Source organism: Pelodiscus sinensis, chromosome 19 (genome assembly GCF_052426305.1).
Source record: "Pelodiscus sinensis isolate ZL-2025 chromosome 19, ASM5242630v1, whole genome shotgun sequence".
Classification (NCBI taxonomy): domain Eukaryota; kingdom Metazoa; phylum Chordata; order Testudines; family Trionychidae; genus Pelodiscus; species Pelodiscus sinensis.
Genome location: NC_143070.1, coordinates 5,182,441 through 5,208,978, shown reverse-complemented (window position 1 = coordinate 5,208,978; position 26,538 = coordinate 5,182,441). Strand labels below are relative to the sequence as shown.

Below are 26,538 nucleotides of genomic sequence, written 5' to 3'. Positions count from 1 at the left end.
CACACAGAGCCCAGGTGTGGGGTGAGGAGGGATTGGGGGTCACACAGAGCCCAGGTGTGTGGTGAGGCAGGATTGGGGGTCACGCAGTGCCCAGGTGTGGGGTGAGGAGGGATTGGGGGTCACACAGAGCCCAGGTGTGTGGTGAGGCAGGATTGGGGGTCACGCAGTGCCCAGGTGTGGGGTGAGGAGGGATTGGGGGTCACACAGAGCGCAGGTGTGGGGTGAGGAGGGATTGGGGGTCACACAGATCCCAGGTGTGGGGTGAGGCAGGATTGGGGGTCACACAGTGCCCAGGTGTGGGGTGAGGAGGGATTGGGGGTCACGCAGATCCCAGGTGTGTGGTGAGGCAGGATTGGGGGTCACACAGAGCCCAGGTGTGGGGTGAGGAGGGATTGGGGGTCACACAGAGCCCAGGTGTGTGGTGAGGCAGGATTGGGGGTCACGCAGTGCCCAGGTGTGGGGTGAGGAGGGATTGGGGGTCACACAGAGCCCAGGTGTGTGGTGAGGCAGGATTGGGGGTCACGCAGTGCCCAGGTGTGGGGTGAGGAGGGATTGGGGGTCACGCAGAGCGCAGGTGTGGGGTGAGGAGGGATTGGGGGTCACACAGATCCCAGGTGTGGGGTGAGGCAGGATTGGGGGTCACGCAGTGCCCAGGTGTGGGGTGAGGAGGGATTGGGGGTCACGCAGATCCCAGGTGTGTGGTGAGGCAGGATTGGGGGTCACACAGAGCCCAGGTGTGGGGTGAGGAGGGATTGGGGGTCACACAGAGCCCAGGTGTGTGGTGAGGCAGGATTGGGGGTCACGCAGTGCCCAGGTGTGGGGTGAGGAAGGATTGGGGGTCACGCAGAGCCCAGGTGTGGGGTGAGGAGGGATTGGGGGTCACACAGTGCCCAGGTGTGGGGTGAGGAGGGATTGGGGGTCACGCAGAGCCCAGGTGTGGGGTGAGGAGGGATTGGGGGTCACACAGTGCCCAGGTGTGGGGTGAGGAGGGATTGGGGGTCACGCAGAGCCCAGGTGTGGGGTGAGGAGGGATTGGGGGTCACGCAGAGCCCAGGTGTGGGGTGAGGAGGGATTGGGGGTCACGCAGAGCCCAGGTGTGGGGTGAGGAGGGATTGGGGGTCACGCAGAGCCCAGGTGTGGGGTGAGGAGGGATTGGGGGTCACGCAGAGCCCAGGTGTGGGGTGAGGAGGGATTGGGGGTCACGCAGAGCCCAGGTGTGGGTGTGGTGACCATATAGGCTGGGATGAGGCGGGGCTGAGGGGCGCCCAGTTATGGGGTGACCAGGGCATGGGGGAGGCGCACCCTACTCGCCCCAGCGCTGCGGCCCTGCCCTATAGACACAGCAAGGAAATGCGGCGCAGGGGCCGAACCCGGGGACCCACTTTTGGGGGACCCCCCCTGCAATTTGCCCCCCGCTTCCCCGGGCGGCGCAGGGACCGGCTCTTCCCTTCCCCGGCCCCGGCCCCGCAGGCGGCGGCTGCTCGCTAGGACCCAGGCGGGCGCGGGAGCTGGAGCGGGTCCGGCCGCAGGAAATGATGCGGGCGGCGCAGCTCCCCCCCTGGCTCCAGTAACAATTTGTGGCCGCCCTTGGGAGCCCCCCCGGACCGCGCGTGGAGCCCAGGTACAGAGATTTGGGGGCGCGCCGGGCCAGCCCCCTCTCCCCTTCCAGCCCTGCCTGGTGCCACCGGAGAAGCGCAGACTCCCTGCCCCCAAAGCCAGCCCCCAAACCAAAGCGCCACCAAGTCAGCGCCGGCTGAAATGTCCCACCCTGGCTGGGTACACTCGCCCCTGCAAGGCAAACCCTCTAGCTGTGTCCCCGGGGCGTATCCCCTAACTCAAAGGGAGCAATTTCTCCTCTCCCCGCCCCCCATCTTGCCCTGCTGTTTTTATGTCTGATTGAGTCCGCCAGGGGTTGGGCAGCGAGGTGGGACTTGGGGGGTTGGCAACAAGAACCCACCGCCTGAAAAAAAGGGGGGGGCTGTCGCCTGGAAAAGTTGCGAGCCGCTGGGCTAGTCGGTGTGGGAGAAAGGGGAAGGCCCCTGCGTTCCTCCGTTTGCTGGGAGCTCTCGTCAGTCGCGCACCTCTTGGGGGGACGGAGCGGGGGCACCGTCCCATCTAGTGGCCCTGAGACCGCCGAGAGAGAGACAGAGCCCTGGGTGGCTACAAACAGCGTCTCCGCAGCCGTATCCGCCAAAAAATGAGCCCCGGATTAGGCCCCTCCGGGGCTGCGGGGACCCATGGTGACGATGCGGGCACCCGCACATTTGTAGGGTTCTAGCTGCAGAATTTGCAGCCCGTTCTGCCAGAAGGAAGCCGGACGGCCACAGCCCACGAAGCAGATCTCTGCAAATTGGCTGGGCTCTACAGAGATGAAGGAGTCTGCTCTACAGCCTCAGGGCGAGCCAGCTGGCTTTTAGTTCATGCACTAAGCTCCAGAGGTCCTAGGTTCAATTCCACCCTCCCTCCTGCATGACCAGGTTACCTCTCACTTTCTCCCTATTCTAAAGCCCCTGGGCTGTTCCAAGCAGGGTGGGTGGTGGGTCTGCTTCTCTGCTCCCCCAGAGCTTCCACGGTATCAGCCTTTCTGCTTCACGAGTAATGAATGAGATTGCAGCAGGGGACTTTTGTTTTTTCAGGGGCCTTCGAGGAGGTGGCTGTGTATTTCACCCCGGGGCAGGGGGCGCTGCTGGGCCCCGCTCAGAGAGCCCTCTACAGGGACGTCATGCAGGAGAACTACGAGGCGGTGACCTCGCTGGGTAAGGGAGCCCCGTCCCCACGGTTATTAGAAGTTAGGGGGTATCCGAGGCAGCAGTGCGGGGTGCCAGGCAGGAGCTGGTCCACAAGGCAGTAGGTCCTGGACCCATCTCCCCTCATAGACTGGGCCTCTTAAATGCTGAGCCACAGCGGGGGTAAGTCCTGAATCCGTCGCAAGCCAGGACTGAGAGAGGCATGCTAAAAAATTTTCTGGCAAAGGGGGAAGGAGGGGGGGAAGGGATGCATGTAGTCTATAGCATTAACCTATAAGCTTTTGCTTATCGGTTAATCAGTTAATCGATTGCACTGTTCCATCCCTACCCAGAACTTTGGTCACTTGTTTTGCACCAATGTTGCACTGTTGACTCATATTTAGCATGTGATCCACTACGGCCCCAAGATCCTTTTCTACAGTACTCCCCCCTAGACAGTCATCAGGGTGGCCTAATTATTATGGTGGATGCCACAGAGGGCTTCTCACACATCCATTGTAACAGATGTAGGACTGCTCCCCCTCTCCCCCCCGTGACTGACCACAATAGATTTCATCTTCCTAGAGCGGATGCTTTTCTACCACAATGCTCTCTCCCCTCTTCTTTCACACCCACCTTCCCCCCCAGACCACTCGCTCTGTGCTTGGATGATGTGGAGAGGTAACCTAGTTCTAGGGGATCACGGATTTCCTGGTGCCCACCGCAGAGCAGGAACAGTTACCGATGGGTCAGAAAAATTGTACCTTTCTCAATTTCCCAAGCACGTGCTGCATTGTGTTTCCCCTCTTCGCTCTTCTTCGTTCTTTCCTGGGGAATGCGTCAAGTCTGAATTCTTTCTCTTTCTTCCCACAGGTGATGGGATGGCAAATGATAAAAAGGAGGAGAATCCACCGAGGGAAGGTCCCGCGCAAGTGGCATCTCGAGGGACCTTATCGGAAAGATGCAAGGGGAATGTTTCCCAGAGTTGCGAACAGGGAAAAATCTGGAGGATGCAGCACAAGTCAAAGAAGCGGCTGGGAAACCAACCCAAGAAAAGAGCGGGTAAGACCCTGAATTGTGAGGAAGGCCGTAAAAGCCTCAAGGAGCCCTCTGCCCAGAAGAGAATCCGCACAGACGAGAAAAAAAACACATGCGCCGAGTGTGGGAAAACCTTCAATCGGAGTTCCAACCTGATTTCTCATCGGCGGACCCACACGGGCGAGAAGCCTTATAAATGTACGGAGTGTGGGAAGCGCTTCAGTCAGACCTCCAACCTGATTTCTCACCGGAGAATCCACACGGGGGAGAGACCCTATAAGTGTGTCGAGTGTGGGAAAAGCTTCAATCAAAGTTCCAACCTTATCACTCACCAAAGACTCCACACGGGAGACCGGCCCTACAAATGCCCCGACTGCGGGGAAAACTTCAATCAGAGCTCCGATCTCATCACACATCAACGGCTGCACACGGGAGAGAGGCCCTACACGTGCCCGGACTGCGGGAAAAGTTTCATTTGCCGCTCAAACCTCATTTCGCATCAGAGAATCCACACGCGCGAAAGACCTTATAAGTGCTTAGACTGTGGGGAAAGTTTTGACTGGAGCTCACAGCTGATTAAACACCAGATATTCCATACGGGGGAGAAACCCTATAAATGCTTGGACTGCGGGAAAAGCTTCAGTGACAGCTCGACCCTTATTTCACACCGGCGAATCCACACGGGGGAGAGACCTTATAAATGCCTTGACTGTGGGAAAAGCTTCCATCAGAATTCCACCCTTATTAGGCACAGGAGGACCCACACTGGAGAGAAGCCTTATAAATGCGTCGACTGCGGGAAACGTTTCAATCAAAGCTCCAACCTTACCACGCATCAGAAACTTCACATGGCCCAGAAGCCTTGAATGCTGGAGTAGCAACAACTCGGGGTCTGATTGTGCTGGGGTTGGCAAATCCATACAGGGAAGATACCTCTTAAAAGTCCTTGGAGTGGAAAATGCTTCAAGAGGAGTGAACAGGCTTGTCTACGCTACAGAGTCTTGGCTGTTATTTCTCTGCTGGCAGACTCTCCTAGTGGAGATGCAGTATTCGCAAAGAGAAGACGATCTGCTAAAATAGCCAAACCACCTCCCGGAAGGGCATTTGCTAAGTCTGCAGAAGCACTGGCTGCATCTCCAGTGTGGATTTTGCTGGCATAGCTGTCAGCGAGGGTGGGGATGGTGTTTTTTTCACGTTGCTAGCCAGCATAGCTAGTCTGGAGCATCTCTGGAATGTAGTGTAAACTCTCGTGCCTGGTCTACGCTTCCCTTCCCCGCCGGGATCCTCCCGCCATTGAGATAAGGGAAGGACACTTGGCCCAGGCCTTACCTTTATTCTAGACCCTTGTTCAACTCCTCCATCTTCCACCAGCTGACTGACCTGGGGCTGTTCCCTGCAGGGGGAGTGTCCCTGCAGCTGATCACTCCTCCCCTCCTCAGATCCCTGCTGGGTGCTGGTTTCTGGGGGATCAAGCGTTAAGGGACCAGGAAACTGAAGGTTTGGGGCTTCTGTAGATGGGAGCCAGATGGGACTGTAGCCTGGTGCTAGCTAGTATTTTGGGATCATGGCGTAAAAGGAGATGGAAGGGAGGGGGTTAAAAAGATGCTGCCCCTCGTCCTTTACCTCTTCTGCCCCTCTGATCTGCCCCCTCCGCATTCAGGGATTGATTTCCATACAGCCCTTGAAAGAGGCCTAGAAAAGGTTAGAATTCCCACCTCGGCCCTGGCAGCATGAGCCTCTGAAACTAGGGAATGGGTCCCTCTAACCTTTTCCATCCATGTGTGGAATAATTTTTGTGCTCTGAGGCATGTGCGGATGTGCACTGCCAGTGGAAACAAAGAATCTAGCTGTGGGTGCTCTGCTGATCAGCTGGGTGGCATTTGTATTTCTCCTGAGCGGCCGCATAAGCACCCAGCTTACAGGGAACGCTAGTCCAGGTTCAACTCGAGTTTCCCTCTGACCTAGTTCAAACTTCAGCCAGAGTTCCTGGCTGATCCTCACCTATAGCGTCACCCCCTTTAGCAGTGTGCTAGTTACAGTCCCCCGTTCCCTCGTGTCGGGACTGTTGGTGTCATTCTAAGCAATTGTCACCTTACTTGTGCCAAAAACCATTTGGATTTCTAATTTTTTTTTTAATTTTATGAAGCAGAATGAAATAGATTCTAAAATAGCTGGACATGGGACAGAAAAATGCATTGATTCACCTCCTGTGTGACTGAAAGGGTGATGGTTTGAGTCAGAAAAATTCCCTCTGTCATCGTATTGATCCGCCATCCTCCACCCCAGCAGCATCCTGTTAGCTCCTGGATTGTTCGTCCTCCCCACATTTCTGTCTTCCACTCCGCAAAGTGCTGGCTCTCCACGCTTAGGAATTGCACTTGGATCTCAGATCAGACGCGTGAGCACGGGTGCCAGCTGTCATTTTTCCAGGCGGATGCTCTGTCCCCCACGCCACTTTCCCCCATGGCCCCGCCCGCACTCCGCCCCTTTCCCCAAAGCCCCGCCCTCGTTCGGCTTCTCTCCGCCAACTGTTTCACCTCCTTCCCCAGCGACCCCCCCCCCCCCATCATCAAACAGCTGATTGGTGGGTGTCAGTCACCTGCACATTTTTTTTTCCATGTCAGGGCTTGTGCTCATGTGGCCAGGAGATGAAAGTGTCACAGACCTGGAAGAGGAATGCAGATGAATCTCAGGCACAGAGTGATAATTCTCAGCTGAAATCCCATTTTCCATCTGCCAGCAAAGCGACTTCGGGGCATTTTTCCTTGCAAACTCCTGAAGGTTTGCAATCCAATTTCGGGTGGATTTTTTTTTCCCACTAGGCTGGTACTAAAATTTTGTACATAAGACAACTAATGAGGCCCAAAATGAAGTAGGGGTAGTTAAAAAGAACACAAGCAAATCTGATGTCAGGGAGTTGAGTCAAATGCAACATCCTCCTGGATTTCAACGGAGCTCAAAACTGTATTTTCATCCCTCATATGCTTGGGTTTCTCTCTTTCCTGAAGGCGCTTGGATCACATGCTTGGCTATTCCTTTTGCTTGGTAGGATGTACAGCGGATTTATCGGATACCTATCTCTGACAACTGACCGTTTGCAAAGTAACCTTTTCTCCTGTGTTTCTTACTGCTTGCCCGCCCTTTGCCATGTGACCTTAGTGTTGTTTCAACAATGAAAATTATAAATGAGTATCAACAGACACGCTGATGGGTGACAGTGAGGGTCGCGGTTCAAGAGGTGGAGATGGATATGGTGGTATAGTGGAAAGGATAGCTGCCTTCCAAACTGTCAACCTGGATTTGATCCACAACCAATGTTGGGATGTGTGTGGTGGGTTTTTTTGAGGGGGGGAGAGAGAGAGTTAGATCAGCATCTATCAGGGATGATCTAGATTAGGAATGGGCAATAAAATGGTAGTGCTTCACCAGGATTTAGCTCCTGGTCGGCCACTGTTGCTATATTTGCCTGCACCTCTGCAGGTATGGGTGGTCGCAGCTCCCATTGGCCATTCTCGGCCAATGGGAGCTGCGATCCTCTGTACCTGCAAAAGTGCAGGTACATATGGTGGTGTGGGGGCCCGGCAGACCAGATCCGGCCTATGGCCTCGTATTTGCCCATCTTTGGTCTAGACCCATGGTGTCCAACACGCTAGCCACGTGGCTATTTGGCCGGTTGACGGTGGCTAGTTTGCCCACAAAATTATGTACATTTTCGGAATAATGTGGGTAGTTTGCTATAGCAGTCACCGCTATAGTGGCTCCTGCTTCAGAACTGCTTGGACACCACAGGTCTAGACAGCGCTTGGTCCTGCCTTGGAGGCAGGGGACTGGACTCGATGACCTCTCGAGGGCCCTTCCAGTTCTAGAATTCTAGAAGGACCTGTAGTGACATGGGATTTGGAGAGGGAGGGAGGGAGGCGGGAGAGACGGGAACCGGCAAAGTTTGCTCTGCCAAGAACCGTTAAACTCGCTGCACCGGGGCCGGTGCGAGACAGGAAAAGCCCCTCTGAGCAGTGGGATGAAGCCACCTCTGAGTCCTAAAAGGCTACAAATGATGCTTCGAGTAGAATGACAGCGCTGAGAAGCACGCAGGGGACATGGTGGGTCTGATCAGCCTTGAAGATGGCTGGAGAGAGACGAGCAACCTGATGTACCGGGGGGCCCTCCTTCTGGTGCATCCCGGGGGGATAAAACCTTCATGCAGCTCTTGGTTTACCCCGTTCTCTGGTTCCTGTGAATTTGCTTTTCCCGGGTGTCCTGCTCTCGTTTTGCAACTAGATCCCGGCCTCTCCCGGAGCCTCTGCCCTTTCGTGCCCGCTGTGAAACGTTGGCTCTGCTGCAGGAACCGGGCCGAACAAAGGGCTGGGCTGGACTGGGTGTTGGGTGGAAGGGCCACGGGGGAGCTTTTCGCTTCTTGCTTTGGAACGATAAAATAGAATTTAGTTTCTCAAACTCCCAGCGTCCTCTGTCTTGATTTCTGAGTACAGACGACCTTGGCGAGAGCCAGAGGCTGTCAGGGAAACCTCTTTGAGGTGCGCTTTCCCCACCTACGCTAGAGATCAGTGTTTCCTCTGATGTTTGCACGTGCACCACCAGAAGAAACTCACGCTAGTGGCTGGGGGTGCTCTTCTAATCAGCTGGGCAGCACTGGAATCCCTCCTGGGGAGGCCGCCCAAGCTTACAGGGAAGAGAGAGAGAGAGTGGGCCACCCAAGTGCTCAGTTTACGGGGGGAGGGGAGAGGGAGAGAGAAAGCGTATGTGTATGTGTGGGGGGGGGACAATCCTCAGGCCACAATTTGTTCCCCTTGGCTACATCTACACTGGCAGCTTCTTGCGCAAGAACTCTTTTGCGGAAGAGTTCTTGTGCAAAAAGTCTTCCACAAGAGCGCATCCACGCTGGCGTGTGCTTTTGCACAAGAGCATCCGTGCCAGTGTAGACGCTCTCTTGTGCAAGAAAGCTCTGATGGCCATTTTAACCATAGGGGCTTCTTGTGCAAGAAATTCATGTTGCCTGTCTACACTGGCCTCTTCTGGAAGAACACTTGCGCAAGACGGCTTCTTCCCGAGAGGAAGCGTCAGAGTTCTGGCGCAAGAAGCTCTGATTTTCTACAGTACAACATGGCTACGTCTAGACTGGCATGATTTTCCGCAAATGCTTTTAACGGAAAAGTTTTCCGTTAAAAGCATTTCCGGAACAGAGCGTCTAGATTGGCACGGACGTTCTTCCGCAAAAGCACTTTTTGTGGAAAAGCGTCCGTGCCAATCTAGACGCGCTTTTCCGCAAAAAAGCCCCGATTGCCATTTTCGCGATCGGAGCTTTTTGGCGGAAAACAAAGCTGAGCTGTCTACACTGGCCCTTTTGCGCAAAAGTTTTGCGCAAAAGGACTTTTACCCGAACGGGAACAGCATAGTATTTCCTCAAGAAGCACTGACAATCGTACATGAGCTCGTCAGTGCTTTTGCGGAAATTCAAGAGGCCAGTGTAGACAGCTGGCAAGTTTTTCCGGAAAAGCGGCTGATGTTCCGGAAAAACTGGCCAGTCTAGACACAGCCCATCAGCTTACTTGCACAAGAACACATGGCCAGTGTAGACAGGCAGCATGCTTTTGGGCAAGAGCGGCCGTTTTCACGCTAGAACGCAGCAGTGTAGACACAGCCCTGGCAAATAAGAACTAAAAGAGCTCAAGAAGGATTTACTTTGCTGCATCAATCTCTTAGCAATGGCAAAAGAGAAGTTTTGCATGCAATATAAAAAGGTGGAGGTCAGAAATCTGCCCCATCTGTGGGTTATTTACACACTAGGAACGAGGTGTCCCATTGAAGAACATGATTTTTTGTCTTCAAACCTCCACACTTCCAGGCCCCACTCCGGAGCAGTGCCCCATGGTGTCAACACGGCCCACATGCAGTATGAGAGACATGAAGGAGCTACCCATCTGGAAAGGAAAAAAAAACCCAGAAGAATAGTGTCCCTAGCAATGTTCCCTCTTAAGTTTTTCCATCCATGTGCGGGATAAATGTTGTTCTGTGCACCAAGGCATGTGCAGAGGTGCACCACCAATAGAAACGCGTGCTGCTGGCTGCGATCAGCTGCGGGCACTCTTCTAAATCAGCTGGGCAGCACTTGAATCGATCTTGGGCACCCACACAAGCACCCAGCTTACAGTGGACTCTGGTCCCGTAGTCTCTTTTCCAGAAGCTAGGAATGGGCGACAGGAGAGGGATCACTGGATGAGTCCCTGTTCTGTTCACTCCCTCTGGCTGGGGTGGGAAGTGTTATGGGCCCAGAATATTCCTGGCCTCGGGGCCCGGTCCTGGCCCAGGTCTCTTCCCCGGCCACACCTGCCAGTTTTTAAAGGCCGAGAGGCAGCACAACGGAGCTGAAGGGGCTACCTGCCTGCTCTCACCCTGTGTGCCGCTCCTGACACCTCTCAGGGTGTGTGTGGTGGGTGTCTCCATGTGCTGCACCCATCCCGAGCACCCCTGTGGCCAACGGGAGCTGCAGGGACACGCAGAGACCCCTCAGCCCTTTGGAGCTGCTTCCACAGGGTGGGGCGGGGGCAGGCCACTTACGGGAGCTACCCTAGGTAAGCACAGCACCCCTCACTCGTGCACCCCAATGCCCTGCCCCCGTGTTGAGCCTACACCCCAGACTCTGCCCCCCCAAGAGTCTGTGCCCCTCCTTTTTTTGAGGCATTAGGCTCTTGCGCAAAAGGGGGGGGGGGATGTGTGCAAAACGGACCCGTCTACCCTGCTAGTTTTGGCGCAAAAACCTCTGGCGCAAAAAGCATCGGACGAGATTATGCAAATGAAGCACGAGAAAATGCTAATGAGTGCTTCATTTGCATTGCCTCTGCCGCACAAAAAGCCTAGTGTAGACCTAGCCCTTGTGTGGTTCGCTGTCCCATGTTGTGGGGCCTGTCTTAGACCGTGTACAGAGAGAGATAAGAACAAGGGAGCTCTACAGACTAAGCTAAGGGCCAGTTGGCTTTATAGCTCAAGCCCTAGAAGTTCCTACACTAAAGTCCCAGGTTCAAATCTGCCTGGTGGTAGTTGCAATTATTCCCCACCCGACCAACAGAAGAAATAACAGGACTGTTCATTATGAAAGCAAATCTTGGATTTGAGCCCCCCCAAACCCTCCCCCGTAAGAATGAGAGGCATCCCTGTGATGTCTTGTGCCAACACTATGTAGCACCGGTGAGGGGATGCCATTCAAATTTGCAATTAGAAATCCAAACCATTCCAAGGGCAAAAGCAACGTTTTGCATTGATTTACCTGCCCACTGCCCGGCGAGGCCTCGACCCTACTTCTTACCCTGTGCCCTGGGCTTCTCTGTTCCTCCTGCCTCCAGCGTTTTGTCCTTCCTGGCTAGACCCTTTAGTTCCCTGGCCACCATCTGCCCCTACCTCCCCTCCCGTCTGCCTCCTCTTCTGTCATGGCCAGCTCAAGGCAGGGCAGCAGCTGCCAGCAATTTTTTTTTTTTTTTTTTTTTGCAGCCATAAGCAAGGCTGCCTGGGCCAGAGATGCTGGAGCTATGAACACTGCACCCAGAGGTGCCAGGGTTCATGAACTGCCCGGCCTGGAGGTGTCGGAACCAGGGGCAGCTTCGGCTGTGTGAATGCTACCCCCCACGTGGCTCCTCCCCGTGCCACCCTTAGCCCTGGGGAGGGTTGAGACAACACCCCCTCTACCCTAGGGCCCGCCTCCTCCGACCCCCATCCTGCCCCTTCCGCCAAGGTCCCTCCCAGGAGCGGCAAGGCCTGAGGGACTAGCAGGGCCAGGGCCTGGTACCAGCTCCAGCGTTCAGTGGGGTGCGGGTGGGGAGCAGTAGAGAGACACGTCCCCAGCCTGCTCCACTCCCCCCGCTGTGTCCCTTCCCACCGGTGAGTGTGCGGGGGGGGGGGAGGTACTGAACCACCCACCCCCCCAGCAAGGCAGCCGAGAGCTGGGAGCCCAAAGCAAAGTAGGGTGCATCTCTCTGCTTCCCCTTGTGCTGCCAGTGAGTGAGGGGGAGGGGGCAGACCCCCTGCTGCGGGTATCACCCCTCCCCATCTCACTGGCCTCCAGGAGGCTCTGACCTCACTGACTCACCTCTTGCCCATCCCACCTAAGGCATGTTCCCTCATGCCCCCCACCCCCAACATGTCGCTCCTGAACTGCCAGGCCCAGAGGTGCCAAGGCTGTTAACAGCCAAGCCCAGACCCGGAGACCAGTGCTTGGGCAGCCGCTCAGGAGGGATCCCGCTGGGTAGCCGTGCGCCCACCGCTACGGTTCGGTTTTGACGGGTGGTGCCCCTCTTGGCGCACACGACAAAATTCATTCCGCCCCTGCCACCTGAGCCGGGCGGTATCGGAATCTCTGCTGGGTGACCTCGTTGCCTGAGGGCTGGAAATTGCAGTGCCAACCTGCCCTGGCACAGACTCAGCCCTGGGGCCTGAAGGAGCCTCCCTTCGTAGGGGCGGGTTCGGGACCGGCCTGGCCGCCACCCCCAGACCTGCAGCGGTTGGCAAACTTTGCAGCCTCTGCTCTTGGGCCAGGAGCCGCCCCCTTTAACTCCAGCCCCCCCCCTCCCCTCCAGGGCGTGTCCTCCTGTGTCTGCAACGGGGGGGGGGGGCATTGCAAGGCAATCGGTGGTCGCTAGGACCCGGGAGGCAGCTGGGATGGGAAGCGGGGGCGGGGGGGTCACGCAGCAGCTACGGGAGCAGGAAGTGACTTGCTCAGCACAGTAACTCTTTGTGGCTCGGGGGGGCGGGGGGGGGAGATTTGTGCATTGTCCCTTTGCTACCCCGTTTTCCCCAGCTGCTGCTCCTGGACTCCCCCCCCCCCCCCCAGCGCCCTGGGGGGTAGCTCCCCCCTTTGCAACTCCACCCCCCAGGCAATCCCTGCTGGGCAGCCCCCCCCTCTCCAGAGAGCGCAGCCCTTGGAGCCAAGGTAAGAGAGACCCTCCCCCCCCACACACACACACCCTTTGCATCGCCTCCCGGGTTACACCCTCCCCCTGCAGCCAGCTGGCTCTGGGGAACCTGGACCAGCCCCTAAGCCCTTGGCTGGGGGTGGGGGTTGAGGTTGCAAAATTCAGCCCAGCCGGGTTTGATTCATGCCTGCACCTTCTCTCCCCCCCCCTTTATTTTTTTCCGGTGGTATTTTGCTTGGCTAGGTGTGCATGCTCCCAGCTGTGCAAAGCGTGGGTGGGAATTTACACCCCCCCCTCCACGCGTCTGCAGCTGCCCCCCTCAGCTGGTGTAAACGGTGCGGGAGTAGCTTGCAGGAGGTCCGAATCTCATGGAGGGGTCAGGCCAGCTGCCACCAGGACCCCTTGGATTCTAGTGTGGTCACAGTGGGTTGGCCCCCTGGGCCCCAGTAGGAGTCCACGGAAACAGGGTGGCTTCACACACATGGTTATTTGCCTGCTGTGTCTATCGGAGCGGCTCTGGCTACAAACTCCGGGCTCCTTCAGGCTCAGCATTTCAGACCCCCACAGGCTTAGAAGGTCTTTTACGACAGAGGGGCTCACCCTTTCCGGAGGACTTGTCCTTCTTTCTAGAGTCGATCGGTCTTGTGCGCCCCCCCCTCCTCCATCCCCCGCGTTTCACCTCACTTTAAAACCACTTGCTTACAAAATCAGACACAAACCCCAAACCGGCGTACTGACAAATGGCTGACTGTCTCCTTTTTAACCCTAGACTCTATATCTATATCTGCATCTACATCTAGATCATTTGTGCGTCGGTCTGGGAGTGTGTCTGTTCAAGAATGCCTCCTGAACGGTAAGCCCTCCGGCCGCCAAATTGGGCAGGCAGCTTCCTCTGATCCTAACGTACAGCAAGGTCAGGGCTTGGTTGTGCCAGGAAAATGGGACCTGCCTGGAATGCGATTGTTTTCCATACGATGGAAAGGGAGGGGGCTGATCGGAGGGACGCAGTACTGCAGAGTGACCACTGGGGGGCAGCTGCATTGGGAAGAGTGTAGCCCGCTGGGGACTGGACTCGCCATCTTGCCAGCCTCCAGCCTAGGTAAGTGCCCTAAACCCCTTCCCCCGGAAAGCCCTGCCAGTCCCACTGCCGCACTCATCCTCCCCTAGGGGCGCTACCAGGGCTGGGCAGTGCAGCCCCTTCCCCCTCCCCCTCCCACAGGAGCCACTCCCCCCCAGCACTGCTGGGCTGCCCAGCGTGGTGCCATCCAGCGGGCCTGCACACCCCTCCCGGACTGGAGTTATTTCAAAATAGCAGCAATGAAGCGTCGACGCTGCAGCGGTTTCGAAATAGCTGTTTCGGAAGAGGCGTTATTCCTCATGGAATGAGGTTAACAGAAGTCGGAGTAAGCGGCCCGTTATTTCGAAATAACGGAATTGCTGTGTAGACACTCGCATTGTTATTTTGGAATAATGTTAGTTATTTCTAAATAATGGTGCAGTGGAGACACACCCTCACAGATTTACATGGCCATACATTTCCACGGGTGTGCATCTAGTGAAGTGGCTTTTATCCACAAAAGCTTGTGCCCAAATAAATCTCTTAGTCACTAAGGGTACGTCTAGACGACATGCCTCTGGCGACAGAGGCGTGTAGATTAGACTACCCGGCATAGGAAAATGAAGCGGCGATTTAAATAATCACTGCTTCATTTAAATTTACATGGCTGCCGCGCTGAGCCGATCAGCTGTTTGTCGGCTCAGCGCGGTAGTCTGGACGTTCCGCGGTCAACATCAAAGGCATTTGTCGACCTCCCAGGGATGCTGCCAGGGGGGACTCATTATTTTTGCAGCTACAGATGAACCCGGCTCCCCCTTGGAGACTTTCTGTCCAATGTGCTTTAGTGAAACACAAGTTAATCTGGGGGATCTGGATGGAATCCTTTGGCTTGTGCTGTAGCTTTTATACATCAGACGATGTCAGTGATTCTCAGACTTGCTTGATTGGGTCCCCCCCTTCTTTGTACCTGCTAGGGATGTTAAATGTCGGTTAATTGAATAGTCGATTAGCCTCATGAATTCTTATCGGTTGTGCCAATGTTTCTCAACCAGTGGTACGAGTATTCTTAGGCTACGTCTACACTGGCACCTTTTTCCGGAAATGCTTAAAACGGAACAGTTTCCCGTTATAAGTATTTCTGGAAAAAGAGCGTCTACATTGGCAGGATGCTTTTCCGGAAAAGCCCTTTTTCCAAAAAAGTGTCCGTGGCCAATGTAGATGCGCTTTTCCGGAAAAAAGCCCCGATCGTCATTTTCGCGATCAGGGCTTTTTTGCGGAAAAGAAATCTCTGCTGTCTACACTGGCCCTTTTCCGGAACAGTTTTCTGGGAAAAGGACTTTTGCCCGAGTGGGAGCAGCATAGTTTTTCCGGAAAAGCAGCTGATTTCTTACAGTAAATCGTCAGTGCTTTTCCGGAAATTCAAGGAGCCAATGTAGACAGCTCGCAGCTTATTCCGGAAAAGCGGCTGCTTTTCCGGAATAAGTGGCCCAGTGTAGACACAGCCTTAGGGGTACTTGAGAAAAGTCTGGGGGGATACGTCAACACAACTGAAATTTGGAGAAAACGGAATTTTTGTTTTAAGGTTTACAGCGCTTGGTTATTTTTGTACTTTTTACACCCAAAAATTTCATCGCCCGCCCGGCTACGATTAAGTTTTTTAAACAAATGTGTTGCAAGGGTAGAATAAAATGTTGTGTGTCTGAAAACTGTCGGTACTGGGGGTACTTATAATATTTTTTTTAAAAGGGGTACTTTATAAAAAAAGGTTGAGAAACACTGGGTTACACGACTATTCCATAGTTCCCGGGGGCAGGGCCAGCAGCCAGTGCGCTCTGGGCCCACTTCCGAGGAGCTACCTGCCACTCTGTATCAGAGGCAGCTGCACGGGGTGCCAGGCGGGAGCTGGTCCACGAAGGGAGCCAGTTTAAAAACCAGCTCCCTTCGCGGAGCGGCTGCTTCGCGCCATGCTGCTGCCTCTGATACAGAGGCAGCAGCGTGGGGTGGCAGCAGTGCTTGTCCAGCGGGGGAGTCTGAGTTCCTGGACCTGGCATGAGCCTGCCTGCCCACCTGGCTCCTTATACATTTTAAATGCAGAGCCATCGCCAGGGTAGATCCCGGACCCAGCACGAGCCGGGCTGCTGGCTAGCCTGCAAAAAAATGTACTGGGGGGGGGGGGGGGGAATGTATGTAGTCTATAGCCTTAACCCATAAGCTTTGCTTATCAGTTTATCAACTACACTATTACATCCCTAGTCCCTCCTGTCATTTACCCCCCTCCGAGAACATGCACGGCCACCCACCTCTGGCCGGTAGGTGTGAGATAAACGGGACGGCTCCTGCGCTTCTCATTCGGCTGGGATGCACAGGAAGCTCTCGCTACCTCCCCATCCAAACCAGGCCGTGGGGGGCGGGAGGGGACCAGGATTCTGCATATCTGTATAGACCCTCCTCCCCCATGACAGAAGTGGGGCAGCAGGTGCTGAGCGGGGGATTCTTGTTGTTTCAGGGTTCAGTGACCTTCGAGGAGGTGGCTGTGTATTTCACCCAGGGCTGGGGGCGCTCCCGCTCAGAGAGCCCTCTACAGGGACGTCATGCAGGAGAACTTCGAGGCGGTGACCTCGCTGGGTAAGGGAGTCCTGTCTCCTTGGTTATTGGGAAGGGGAAAGATCTGTGATGTGCCCAGTTTTTCTGTCCAGGTTCTCCCCTGGTCAGGTAGATTTCAGGGAAATGGGTCCCACAATCCACTGGTCCAGTTTGCGACTTTCATCTCCACCCCCCTCTCTTGGGACAGGGGGACCAAACACAAGCTGAGGATGTTCCATCTCTCCAGGGGGCGGGAGCCGTGCATGGACCTGCCTGTGTTATTTCTCACCCACACACAGAATCCCTGCTCCTCTCTCTTCCTGGGACCAGTTCCCGCCCGCAGGCAGGGCGCCCGGCTCGGCAGGTTTAGAAATTGGAGTACACCCCAGAGCTGTGATGGAGTCTGCATGTCCACCCCACGGGTGCACAGATTCCCAGCGGCTCCTCTGACCCCTGCTCCGCTGTCCAAGTTTCTGCCTTTGGTTTTCCGGGGTGGAATTGTGTAACATGTGGCGCTTAGAGAAACAGAATTCGTGGAACGTTTGGAGCGGGGAGTGAGGTGATCTGCCGTGTTGACTGCGAATGCAGAATTCATTTACGGTTATCTTGCTACTAAAATTACCCACCACCCAGATCTACGGATGGGATATTAAGACAGTCACAGTTGTGCATGCTAGTCACCTGGCTAAGTGGTCAAGACCAGTGTTTCTCAACCATTTTAAATAAAATACCCCCTTTTCCAAAAAAAAAAAAAAAGAGTACCCCCAGTACCTACAGTTTTCAGGCACACAATATTTTTTTCTACCATTGCAACACGTTTGTTTAAACCACTTAATCGTAGCCGGGCAGGCGATGAAATATTTGGGTGCAAAAAGTACAAAAATAATAAAGCGCTGGAAAACTTCTCAACACAACTGAAATTTGGAGAAAACGGAATGTTTGTATTAATTTTTACAATGCTTTATTATTTTTGTATTTTTTACAACCAAACATTTCATCACCTGCCTGGCTACGATGAAGTTGTTTAAATACATGTGTAGCACTGGTAGAAAAAAATGTGTGTGTCTGAAAACTGGAGGTACGGGGGGGGTACTTCTAAATTTTTTATAAAAAAAAGATTGAAACACACTGGACTAGACATGAGGAGGGGAAGTCGGATCGTGTCGACACTGGCAGCTGGTGACGCAGACAGGCCGGCTTCGGGGACTGATCCGTTTCCGCTCACCCTCCGCTTGGAACCGAGCAACAGCCATACAAAGTTTAAAATGGGGTTTCAGCCACAGTACGGGGTCACGTTAGTTGCAGTGTCTGAAAAAGGAGTCACGATAACAGATTCCTTCCAAGGCAATGCTGAACAGGCTATTAACAAAGTCACCCTTAAGGGGTTAACGCTGTTTCGTGGCTACAATCCCATTCATAAAAACTAGGCCGCCACCCGGGAGGTTACGTAACATCACAAGGGTAGAGAGCATTCACGAAAAGGGTGATTTTCAGTCATCAGCCCCACAATTATGGTCCCCCACTCTTAGCCCAGGTCCCGGGGTACATCTCTTTGTGGATCTACTCTGCGTACTAGCGATGTAACAGTGCAGTCGATTAACTGATTAACCGATAAGCGAAAGCTTATAGGTTAATGCTATAGACTACATGCATTTCCTACCCTCCTCCCCCAGTAAATGCTTTAGCAGGTTGTATTAGGAGCCAGATGAGTAGGCAGCCTAGCTCAGTTCCAGCTTGCACCGGGTCCGGGAGCTCAGATTCCCCCCACCCCACACACACACACCCGAACAGGGAGTGCCCCCACCTCTGTATCAGACGCAGCAGTGCAGGCAGCTGGTCTGCGAGGGGGGCTGTTTTTTAAACTGGCTCCTTTCATGGACTAGCTCCTGCCTGGCACCCCTGGCTGCTGCTTCTGTATCAGAGGCAGCAGCGTGGAGTGGCAGGGGGCTCCCTGAGAGTGGGGCAGGAGCACGCTGGCTGCAGGCCCCGCTCCTAGGAGCCTATAGAATTGTTGAGTAACCGATAAGAATCCACGAGGTTCCTCGACTATTCAATGAACTGATATTTAACATCCCTCCTGCGTGGCCCCCAACAGATCTGACTGTGTTTGGATGCCTGCAGTTCTTCCCTTTGGGAGCTAGAGCGGCCTTGAATACGTTGACGACATGTGGCCTTTTTAGAACAAACTACTGTTTTATCTTAACCACAGGCCTGCCTGGATCTAGCTTCCGAGGCTTGGGGCTCACCAGCATTATTGGGGAACCTGCACCAGTGCTCCAGCCCCACTGCTGCTCCACTGTGGGGCTGGAGCTCACAAAATCTACTACCCTGGACCCCTCTAGGCTCTGGCGTGCGAGGAGAATTTGAGGAAGGTCTTACTGCTGCTCAGTTAGGGGCCATGTCAGGGAGAGGGGTTTTGTTTTTGCTTCTCACTTTTGTGAGCTGCTCACGACTGATTTTTCTGTGGGTCAGCACCCCTCCACCCCCTGCCTCCCAGCACAGAAAGGCTGTGTCTACACTGGCCACTTATTCCGGAAAATCAGCCGCTTTTCCGGAATAACTTGCCAGCTGTCTACACTGGCCGCTTGCTTTTCCGGAAAAGCAATGATGATCTAATGTAAAATCGTCAGTGTTTTTCCGGAAAAACTATGCTGCTCCCGTTCGGGCAAAAGTCCTTTTCCAGAAAAACTGTTCCGGAAAAGGGCCAGTGTAGACAGTAGTCTTTTCTGCAAAAAAGCCCCGATCGCAAAAATGACAGTTGGGGCTTTTTTGCGGAAAAGCGCGTCTACATTGGCACGGACGCTTTTTCGGAAAAAGTGCTTTTCCGGAAAAGCATCCTGCCAATGTAGACGCGCTTTTTCCAGAAATACTTATCACGGAAAACTGTTCCGTTTTAAGCATTTCCGGAAAAGGGTGCCAGTGTAGACATAGCCAAAAGGTTCCTCACCCCTGATCTTAGCTGTAGCGTAAGAGATGAGGTTTTGTGACACAGTAAACAGTCTGGATACCTGTTTATCTTGCCTAAAGGCTACGACACCCCTAACCGCTGGGGCTGGAGGCTCAGGCCGATGCCCAAATGGAGAACTGAGTGGGGAAAGGATTTCATGTCCGATGGGGCTGAGAGATTTTGATCTTTAAAAAAAGAAAAATCTCGAGCAGGGATGAAAAGTTGAAATCTGGACGACTTTTTGCAAACCCAATCATCTGGTTGGAGGTGTTTGGGGGGCTTTTTTGTTTCAGATCCTATCAGTCAGAATGTTTTGTTTTGTTTGTGACCTTTTTAAATGACAGCCTTTGTTCCCAGTACAAGTTGAACCTCTGTGGTCCAGTCAGGACCCGAACCAGGGAGTTTGCTGGACCACCGGAGGCCAATGTTGTCCCCTCTGCTGATACTGGCTGTGGGGCTCCACTCCAACAGCACCAGAGGGGCTGGCACTGATTGAGAGCAGGGACGTGGGGGGAGACACTCAGGGGAAGCGGCAAGGTGTCCACGGAGCCCCCAAGCAGGGGGCCAGAAGAACAGCCCCACAGGCATGTACTGAGCCCTGCTCCCAGCCCTGCTGCTCCAGAAGGTCTGGGAGGGCAGGGGAGAAGTTGCTGAGCGTGGGAATCCTGTTTTTTCCGTATGAATGCTCCAGCCCAGGAAACTCCCCCTTGCCTCCCTCCTTCTCCCCCCCTCCCTCCTCCGGGGATGCCAGACCACAGAGGTTGCTGGACAACAGAAGTCTGGACTATAGAGGTCCAGCCTATGCCAGTGGACTAAAGTTCTGAACCACAACCAAAAAAAAAAATCCTTTTGGATCGCAGGATGAGATTTTCATGTTGATCCTGGAGGAATGGGCTGTTTGGACCCATTTGAAGCCTTTTTCTTTTGAATTCCAACGGGGAGATTGCTCGAAACTGAGCCTTTCCCATCCTCAGTAGCCGTTTCAACGGACTGACGCTTCCTGACGAAACACCCTTCCCACGGATGGCTCCCCGTGAGCTCTCCCTAAACTTGGCTCTTGGCTACCCCGCGTACCTTGAAGTTCTTTTTCCCAGGCCCCGTCTGTGCAGGAAATGCGGCGGCTGCACTGCTGTGAAAATGCTACCTATGCTCGTGGGACAATTTCCCGTCCACGTCGAGCTGTCTCCTCCAGGGCTTAAGTCGGTTTAACAGCAGGGGTGTGGATTTTTCATGCCCCTAAACAACATCCTGCCGAGCGATGTAAAATCCCATTTAACTGGTTCATCGGTTTTTAACGCGTGGTTTAACTGGTTAACTGAGAGTGGGCTGCTGTGTAACTCCACTGAAGGAGGCCAAGCAAGGGCTGCTCCAGCCCAGCCAGTGTAGCCCCTGTCTGTGGCAGGCCCCCTATGGGGCTGGATCAGCCCACGGCAGGCGGGGAGGTGCTCCAGCCCCCACCGGTTAGCCATTCACAGTCCTAGTCTAGCATACGCCTGACTCTAGTTTTCCCACCCTGGGATCTCCCTTTGGCTTAGAACCTGGGGTGCTGTTCACCAAATCTACCAAGCTAGTTGCTCAGCAGGGGGCCAGAAATAACACTGCAAAGCCAATGGCCTTTTAAGTACCTGCAGACAGAGCCCTGGGGCTGTGTCTACACTGGGCCACTTATTCCGGAAAATCAGCCGCTTTTCCGGAATAAGCTGCAAGCTGTCTACACTGGCCCTTGAATTTCCGGAAAAGCAACGACACTCTACTGTACAAAATCAGCCGCTTTTCCGGAATAAGCTGCGAGCTGTCTACACTGGCCCTTGAATTTCCGGAAAAGCAACGACGCTCTACTGTACAAAATCAGCCGCTATTCCGGAAAAGCTACGCTGCTCCTGCTCGGGCATAAGTCCTTATTCCGGAACACTGTTCCGGAAAAGGGCCAGTGTAGACAGCCCAGTAATCTTTTCCGGAAAAAAGCCCCGATCACGAAAATGCCGATCGGGGCTCTTTTCCGGAAAAGTGCGTCTACATTGGCCACAGACGCTTTTCTGGAAAAAGGGCTTTTCCGGAAAAGCAGCCTGCCAATGTAGACGCTCCTTTTCCGGAAAAACTGAAAACGGAATAGTATTCCGTTTTAAGCATTTCCGGAAATTCATGCCAGTGTAGACACAGCCTGGGCGGATACAAAATTTGGTATCCGCAAAAATGAGCCCCAGATCTCATTGACTTTCGTGGAGGTGAACACCCACGCCTATAAAGCAGATGTCTGCACATTTGAAAGGTTCTAGCTACAAAATTTGTATCTCATCCACATCCGCACGCATTTGCAGCAGGTATCCACATCCGCGGATGCAGATACCTGTGGATATAAAGCAGATGTTGGTAGATTTGCAGGGCTCTCTGCCTGTAGGGGATGGTTATCTGAGGCTGTTGTTTCCCGGTGCATGTGCAACCCAGCCCTTCTGGAATGAACCACTCATATTGGTACACCACTCACCAAAACAATATGCTAATGAGGGACTCATTTGCATGAGTCATGATCACATTTGCATATTTTCTGCCAATCCGTTTTTGCGCAAAAACAAGCAGGGTGGACGTTTTCTTTTTGTGCACAAACCCCTTTTTCCGCAAGATCGGTAAACCTCGTTTTTTTGGGGCCTAAGGATCTTGTGGAAAAAGGGGTTTTGGCACTAAAAGAAAACATTCACCCTGCTTGTTTTAGTGCAAAAACAGTTAGGCAGAAAATATGCAAATGAGATCATGACTCATGTAAATGAGTCCCTCATTAGCATATTTTTTGCCAAGAAAACTTGTCATGTAGATGTAGCCTCAGGCAACAGCAGAGACCAAAAAAAAGCCAAAACAAAACACATACAGTACAATGTTGTGTTAAACTACTACTAAATATTAAAGGGAAACTTTTTAAAATAGATTTGACAAAGTAAGGGAACCATTTCTGTGCCTGATTCATAAACATTAAGATGTTAAACACATTTTTCATGTGTGAGTTCTTTCAGAACTCTTGGGTGAGTGCCATCTGGTCCCGGTGACTCATCACTGTTTAGTTTATCAGTTTGTTCCAAAACTTCCTCTAACGACCTCTCAATTTGGGACAATTTCTCAGATGAAAAGAATGGCTCAGGTTTGGGGATCTCCCTCACATCCGCAGCTGTGCAGACTGAAGCAAAGAATTTGTTTAGTTTCTCCGCTTATGACATCTTTGAGGGCTCCTTTAGCATCTCGATCGTCCAGGGGCCCCACTGGTTGTTTAGCCGGCTTCTTGCGTCTGATGTACTTAAAAAACATTTTGCTGTAACTTTTTGAGTTTTTGTCCTTCAAAATCCTTTTTGGCTCTCATTATATTTTGACACTTTTTTTTGACAGAGTTTATGCTCCTTTCTATTTTCCTCACTAGGATTTAACTTCCACTTTTAAAATGATGCCTTTTTATCTCTCTCTGCTGCTTTTACTTGGTGGTTAAGCCACGGTGGCACTTTTTTGGTTCTCTTGCTGTGTTTTTTACTTTGGGGTATACATTTAAGTTGGGCCTCTAGTGTGGTGTCTTTGAAACGTTTCCAGGCAGCTTGCAGGGATTTTACTTTTGGCACTGTACCTTTTAATTTCTGTTTAACTAACCTCCACATTTTTGTGTAGTTCCCCTTTCTGAAATTCAATGCCATAGTGTAAGGCTGCTGAGGTGTTTTTCCCACCACAGGGATGTTAAATTTTATTACATTATGGTCACTGTTTCCAAGCGGTCCAGCTATATTTACCTCTTGGACCAGATCCTGTGTTTCAGTCAGGACTAAATCAAGAATAGTCTCTCTCCTTGTGGGTTCCAGAACCAGCTGCTCCAAGAAGCAGTCATTTCAGGTCTCAAGAAATTGTATCTCTGCGTCCTACCCTGAGGGGACATGTACGCAGTCAATATGGGGATAGTTGAAATCCCCCACTGTTGTTGAGTTTTTTATTTTGAGAGCCTCTCTCATCTCCCTTAGCATTTCATAGTCACTATCCCTACTAAGTCAGTGCTCAGTTTTAAACTTTTGAAAGCACCCGGAATATTGTGTTCAGAGTGGCAAACACAGCGGCGTTACGAATCGCCTCCCTTCCTGAGGTGTTAATAACTTTGAGGCTCAATCTGAAAGAGCCACTGTAAATCTGTCCCAGGCACATCTCCCCTCCCCTCTCACGTCTCCACCACATCTCCCTCCCCCCCCTCCCCCCGCCACACACACACACAGCGCCACCACATCCACCGATGTGGCTTGCCCAAGGTGACTCAAAGGCCGTGTTCCCATCTATGTAGCTTTGTGGGCTTTGCCTGTAAGGGCAAAATCTGGGTGGGGTGCAGGGAAGTTCTTGTGCAGTGTCACTGAGGGGTGGAGAGTCACCGAGCCCTATATCCCCTCCTTCCCAGCCATCCAGAGCCAGACGTGACTCTCGGACGGCAGGTAGAACAGAAGGGTTATTGGTTCACAGGGGCACAGCATAGCACAAACATGTCAGCACAGGAACCAGAAGCAGCTAACCCCATCCATCCTGGGGAGAGGGGGACCCAGAGCCAAGGGCTTCCCCCCCCATCTCTGCACCCCAAGCCAGCCAGACTCACTCACACACCCAGCAGCTGTCTTAGCCCTGTGGCCAGCCCCACCTCTGACCTTTGTCCAGCTTCCCCGGCAAAAGGTGTCACCTGATCTCTCTCTCTCTCACACACACACACCCCTGACTCATGTTACAGAAACACACACAGACCCCTGACTCATGTTACAGAAACACACACACACTCACACACACACACACGCCCCTGACTCACGTTACAGAAACACACACACACGACTGAAATACACACACACACACACCCGACTCATGTTACAGAAACACACACACCCAACTCATGTTACAGAAACACACACACACACGAATGAATCACAGACACACACCCGACTCATGTTACAGAAACACACACACACACACCTGATTCATTACAGAAACACACACACACAACTGAAACAGACACACACCCAACTAATGTTACAGAAACACACACACACACACAGCTGACTCGGGGCTTTTTTGCGGAAAAGACTACTGTGCTGTCTACACTGGCCCTTTTCCGGAACAGTTTTTCCGGAAAAGGACTTTTGCCTGAACGGGAGCAGTATAGTTTTTCTGGAAAAACACTGACAATTTTACAGTAGATCGTCATTGCTTTTCTGGAAAAGCAAGCAGCCAGTGTAGACAGCCTGCAAGTTATTCCGGAAAAGCGGCTGCTTTTCCGGAATAAGTGGCTCAGTGTAGACACAGCCCTGTTGTACTAGATCATGGAGGACTGGGCCAAGTAGCCACTTCAGGAAAAATGATAGATGGATGAATACTTTTTTTCTTTCTCAGTCTGCCCAACAGTTCTTCTGTCGTCTTTCCCTTTTACTGTTCCCCTTGATTTCCTTTTTCCCTGGCACAGGGAATGACTCCCAGTTGGATTCTCTTTCTTTTTGTTCCAGCAGGCGAAGGTACAGTGGGTGAGATCAAGGAAGAGAATCCACAGGAGGAAAGTCCTGAGCCACAAGAACCGTGTGAGATGTTTTCAGGGAGATCTAAAGAGAATTTTTCCAAGAGTGCAGAGCAGGGAAAAGTCTGGGAGAATCAGCCCAAATCAGAGAGGCCTCTGGGAAACCACAAAGGGGAAGAAATGGGCAAAACCATTAATTGTAAGAGAAGATGGAAGAAAACCGCAGCCCAAGAGAAAATCCAGACGGAAGAGAAAAAATACACATGCACAGAGTGCTGGAAAAGCTTCAGTCGTAGTTCAAATCTTATAGCCCATCAGCGAATCCACACAGGAGAGAGACCCTTTAAATGCACCGAGTGTGGGAAAAGCTTCATTCAGAGGGTAAACCTCATTTCTCATCTGCGAATTCACACGGGGGAGAGACCCTACAAATGTACCGAGTGTGGGAGAAGCTTCAGTAAGAGATCACACCTGAATACACACACGATAATCCACACGGGAGAGAGACCTTATAAATGTACCGAGTGTGGGAAAAGCTTTGGGCAGCGCTCCCAGCTTAACACCCACAAAATAATCCATACAGGAGACCCATCTGAGATAACCCACACCAGAGAGAAACACTATACGTGCTTGGACTGTGGGGAAAACTTGAAGTGGAGCTCTGAGCTTGTTACACATCAGAGACTCCACACGGGAGAGGTCCCGTACAAATGCTTCGACTGTGGGAAAAGTTTCATGCGGAGCTCCACCCTGATCTTACACCAGAGAATCCACACCAGAGAGACACCCTATCAGTGCCCCAGCTGTGGGGAAAGATTCAGATGGAGTACACAGCTTGTGAAACATCAGATGCTCCACACAGGGGAGAGACCCTTTAAATGCCCCGACTGTGGGAAAAGCTACAGCGACAGCTCGTCCCTTATTTCACATCAGCGAACCCACACGGGGGAAAAGCCCTATACATGCGTGGACTGTGGGAAAAGCTTCAATCAAAACTCTACCCTGAACAGACACAAAAGACTCCACACAGGAGAGAAACCCTATAAATGCACCGAGTGCGGGAAAAGTTTCAGCCAGCGCTCAAACCTCAGTGTGCATCAGCGACTCCACACGGGAGAGAAGCCCTATAAATGCAGCGAGTGCGGGAAGCGTTTCAATCGGAGATCCAACCTTCGCGTGCACAAAAAACTCCACAAAGAAGAGAAACCTTGAGAGTGGGAGATGCCTTGAAAGGGGATCCGATTTCATGAAGCAGTAGCAAATCCATACAGGGAAGAGACCTCTTCCGCATTCTGAGCATGGAGAATACATCAAGCAGAGTTAATGGGCTTGTCTACCCTACGCAGCCTTGGCCGAGAGAGTTCAGCTGGCAGACTCACCCAATGGAGAAACAGCGTAAGCTGATGGAGATCTTCTGCCAAAATAGTTATCCAGCCTCCTGGAAGGAGATTAGCTAAACCCACTAAAGCACTAGCTGTGTCTAAACTCAGAAGTTTGCCAGTCCAGCCATGGTGGCTGGAGGGGTGTGATTTTTGGGGGGGGGGGTAAGGGGGAGTTGGCTACATTCTTAGCCAACAAAGCTATGCCGGCAATTATGAAAGGAGCTATCTTCTGTCATCCAATCCGAGCACCTGGCCATCAGAGGTTTAGGGACCCCTAGAAGACAGAATTACATCCCAGACCACCTTGGCTAATAGCCATTGATGGGCTCGTCCTTTTTATCTAATTCTTTTTTTTTTAACTCCCAATTATAATTTTGGCCTTCACGA

General features: G+C 52.8%; 1 protein-coding gene across 7 annotated transcripts; it reads left to right on the top strand.

Moving 5' to 3' along the window:
* Window positions 1-1,494: 1,494 nt before the first annotated feature.
* Window positions 1,495-26,538, top strand: LOC149522070 (uncharacterized). 7 transcript variants are annotated; one of them, XM_089770866.1, is made up of 4 exons: window positions 1,495-1,621; window positions 2,637-2,756; window positions 3,600-4,612; window positions 25,097-26,538. In XM_089770866.1, exons 2-4 carry the CDS (start codon window positions 2,723-2,725, stop codon window positions 25,979-25,981), a joined length of 1,932 nt encoding a protein of 643 aa, XP_089626992.1. In that variant the 5' UTR covers window positions 1,495-1,621; window positions 2,637-2,722; the 3' UTR covers window positions 25,982-26,538. The 7 variants fall into 7 exon arrangements, with proteins under 7 accessions (XP_089626992.1, XP_089626989.1, XP_089626986.1 ...); XM_089770862.1 differs by lacking the exons at window positions 1,495-1,621; window positions 2,637-2,756; window positions 3,600-4,612 and adding exons at window positions 12,646-12,699; window positions 13,452-13,535; window positions 16,246-16,364 and having other exon boundaries at window positions 24,765-26,538; XM_089770861.1 differs by lacking the exons at window positions 1,495-1,621; window positions 2,637-2,756; window positions 3,600-4,612 and adding exons at window positions 12,646-12,699; window positions 13,452-13,535; window positions 16,246-16,364 and having other exon boundaries at window positions 24,762-26,538.

Coding starts and splice junctions, on each gene's coding strand:
- LOC149522070 (XM_089770866.1), top strand. CDS start 2,723: ATGCAGGAGAACTACGAGGCGGTGACCTCGCTGG. Junction 2,757..3,599: donor CGAGGCGGTGACCTCGCTGG/GTAAGGGAGCCC, acceptor TTCTTCCCACAG/GTGATGGGATGGCAAATGAT. Junction 4,613..25,096: donor CCACGCATCAGAAACTTCAC/ATGGCCCAGAAG, acceptor CAGCGAATCCAC/ACAGGAGAGAGACCCTTTAA.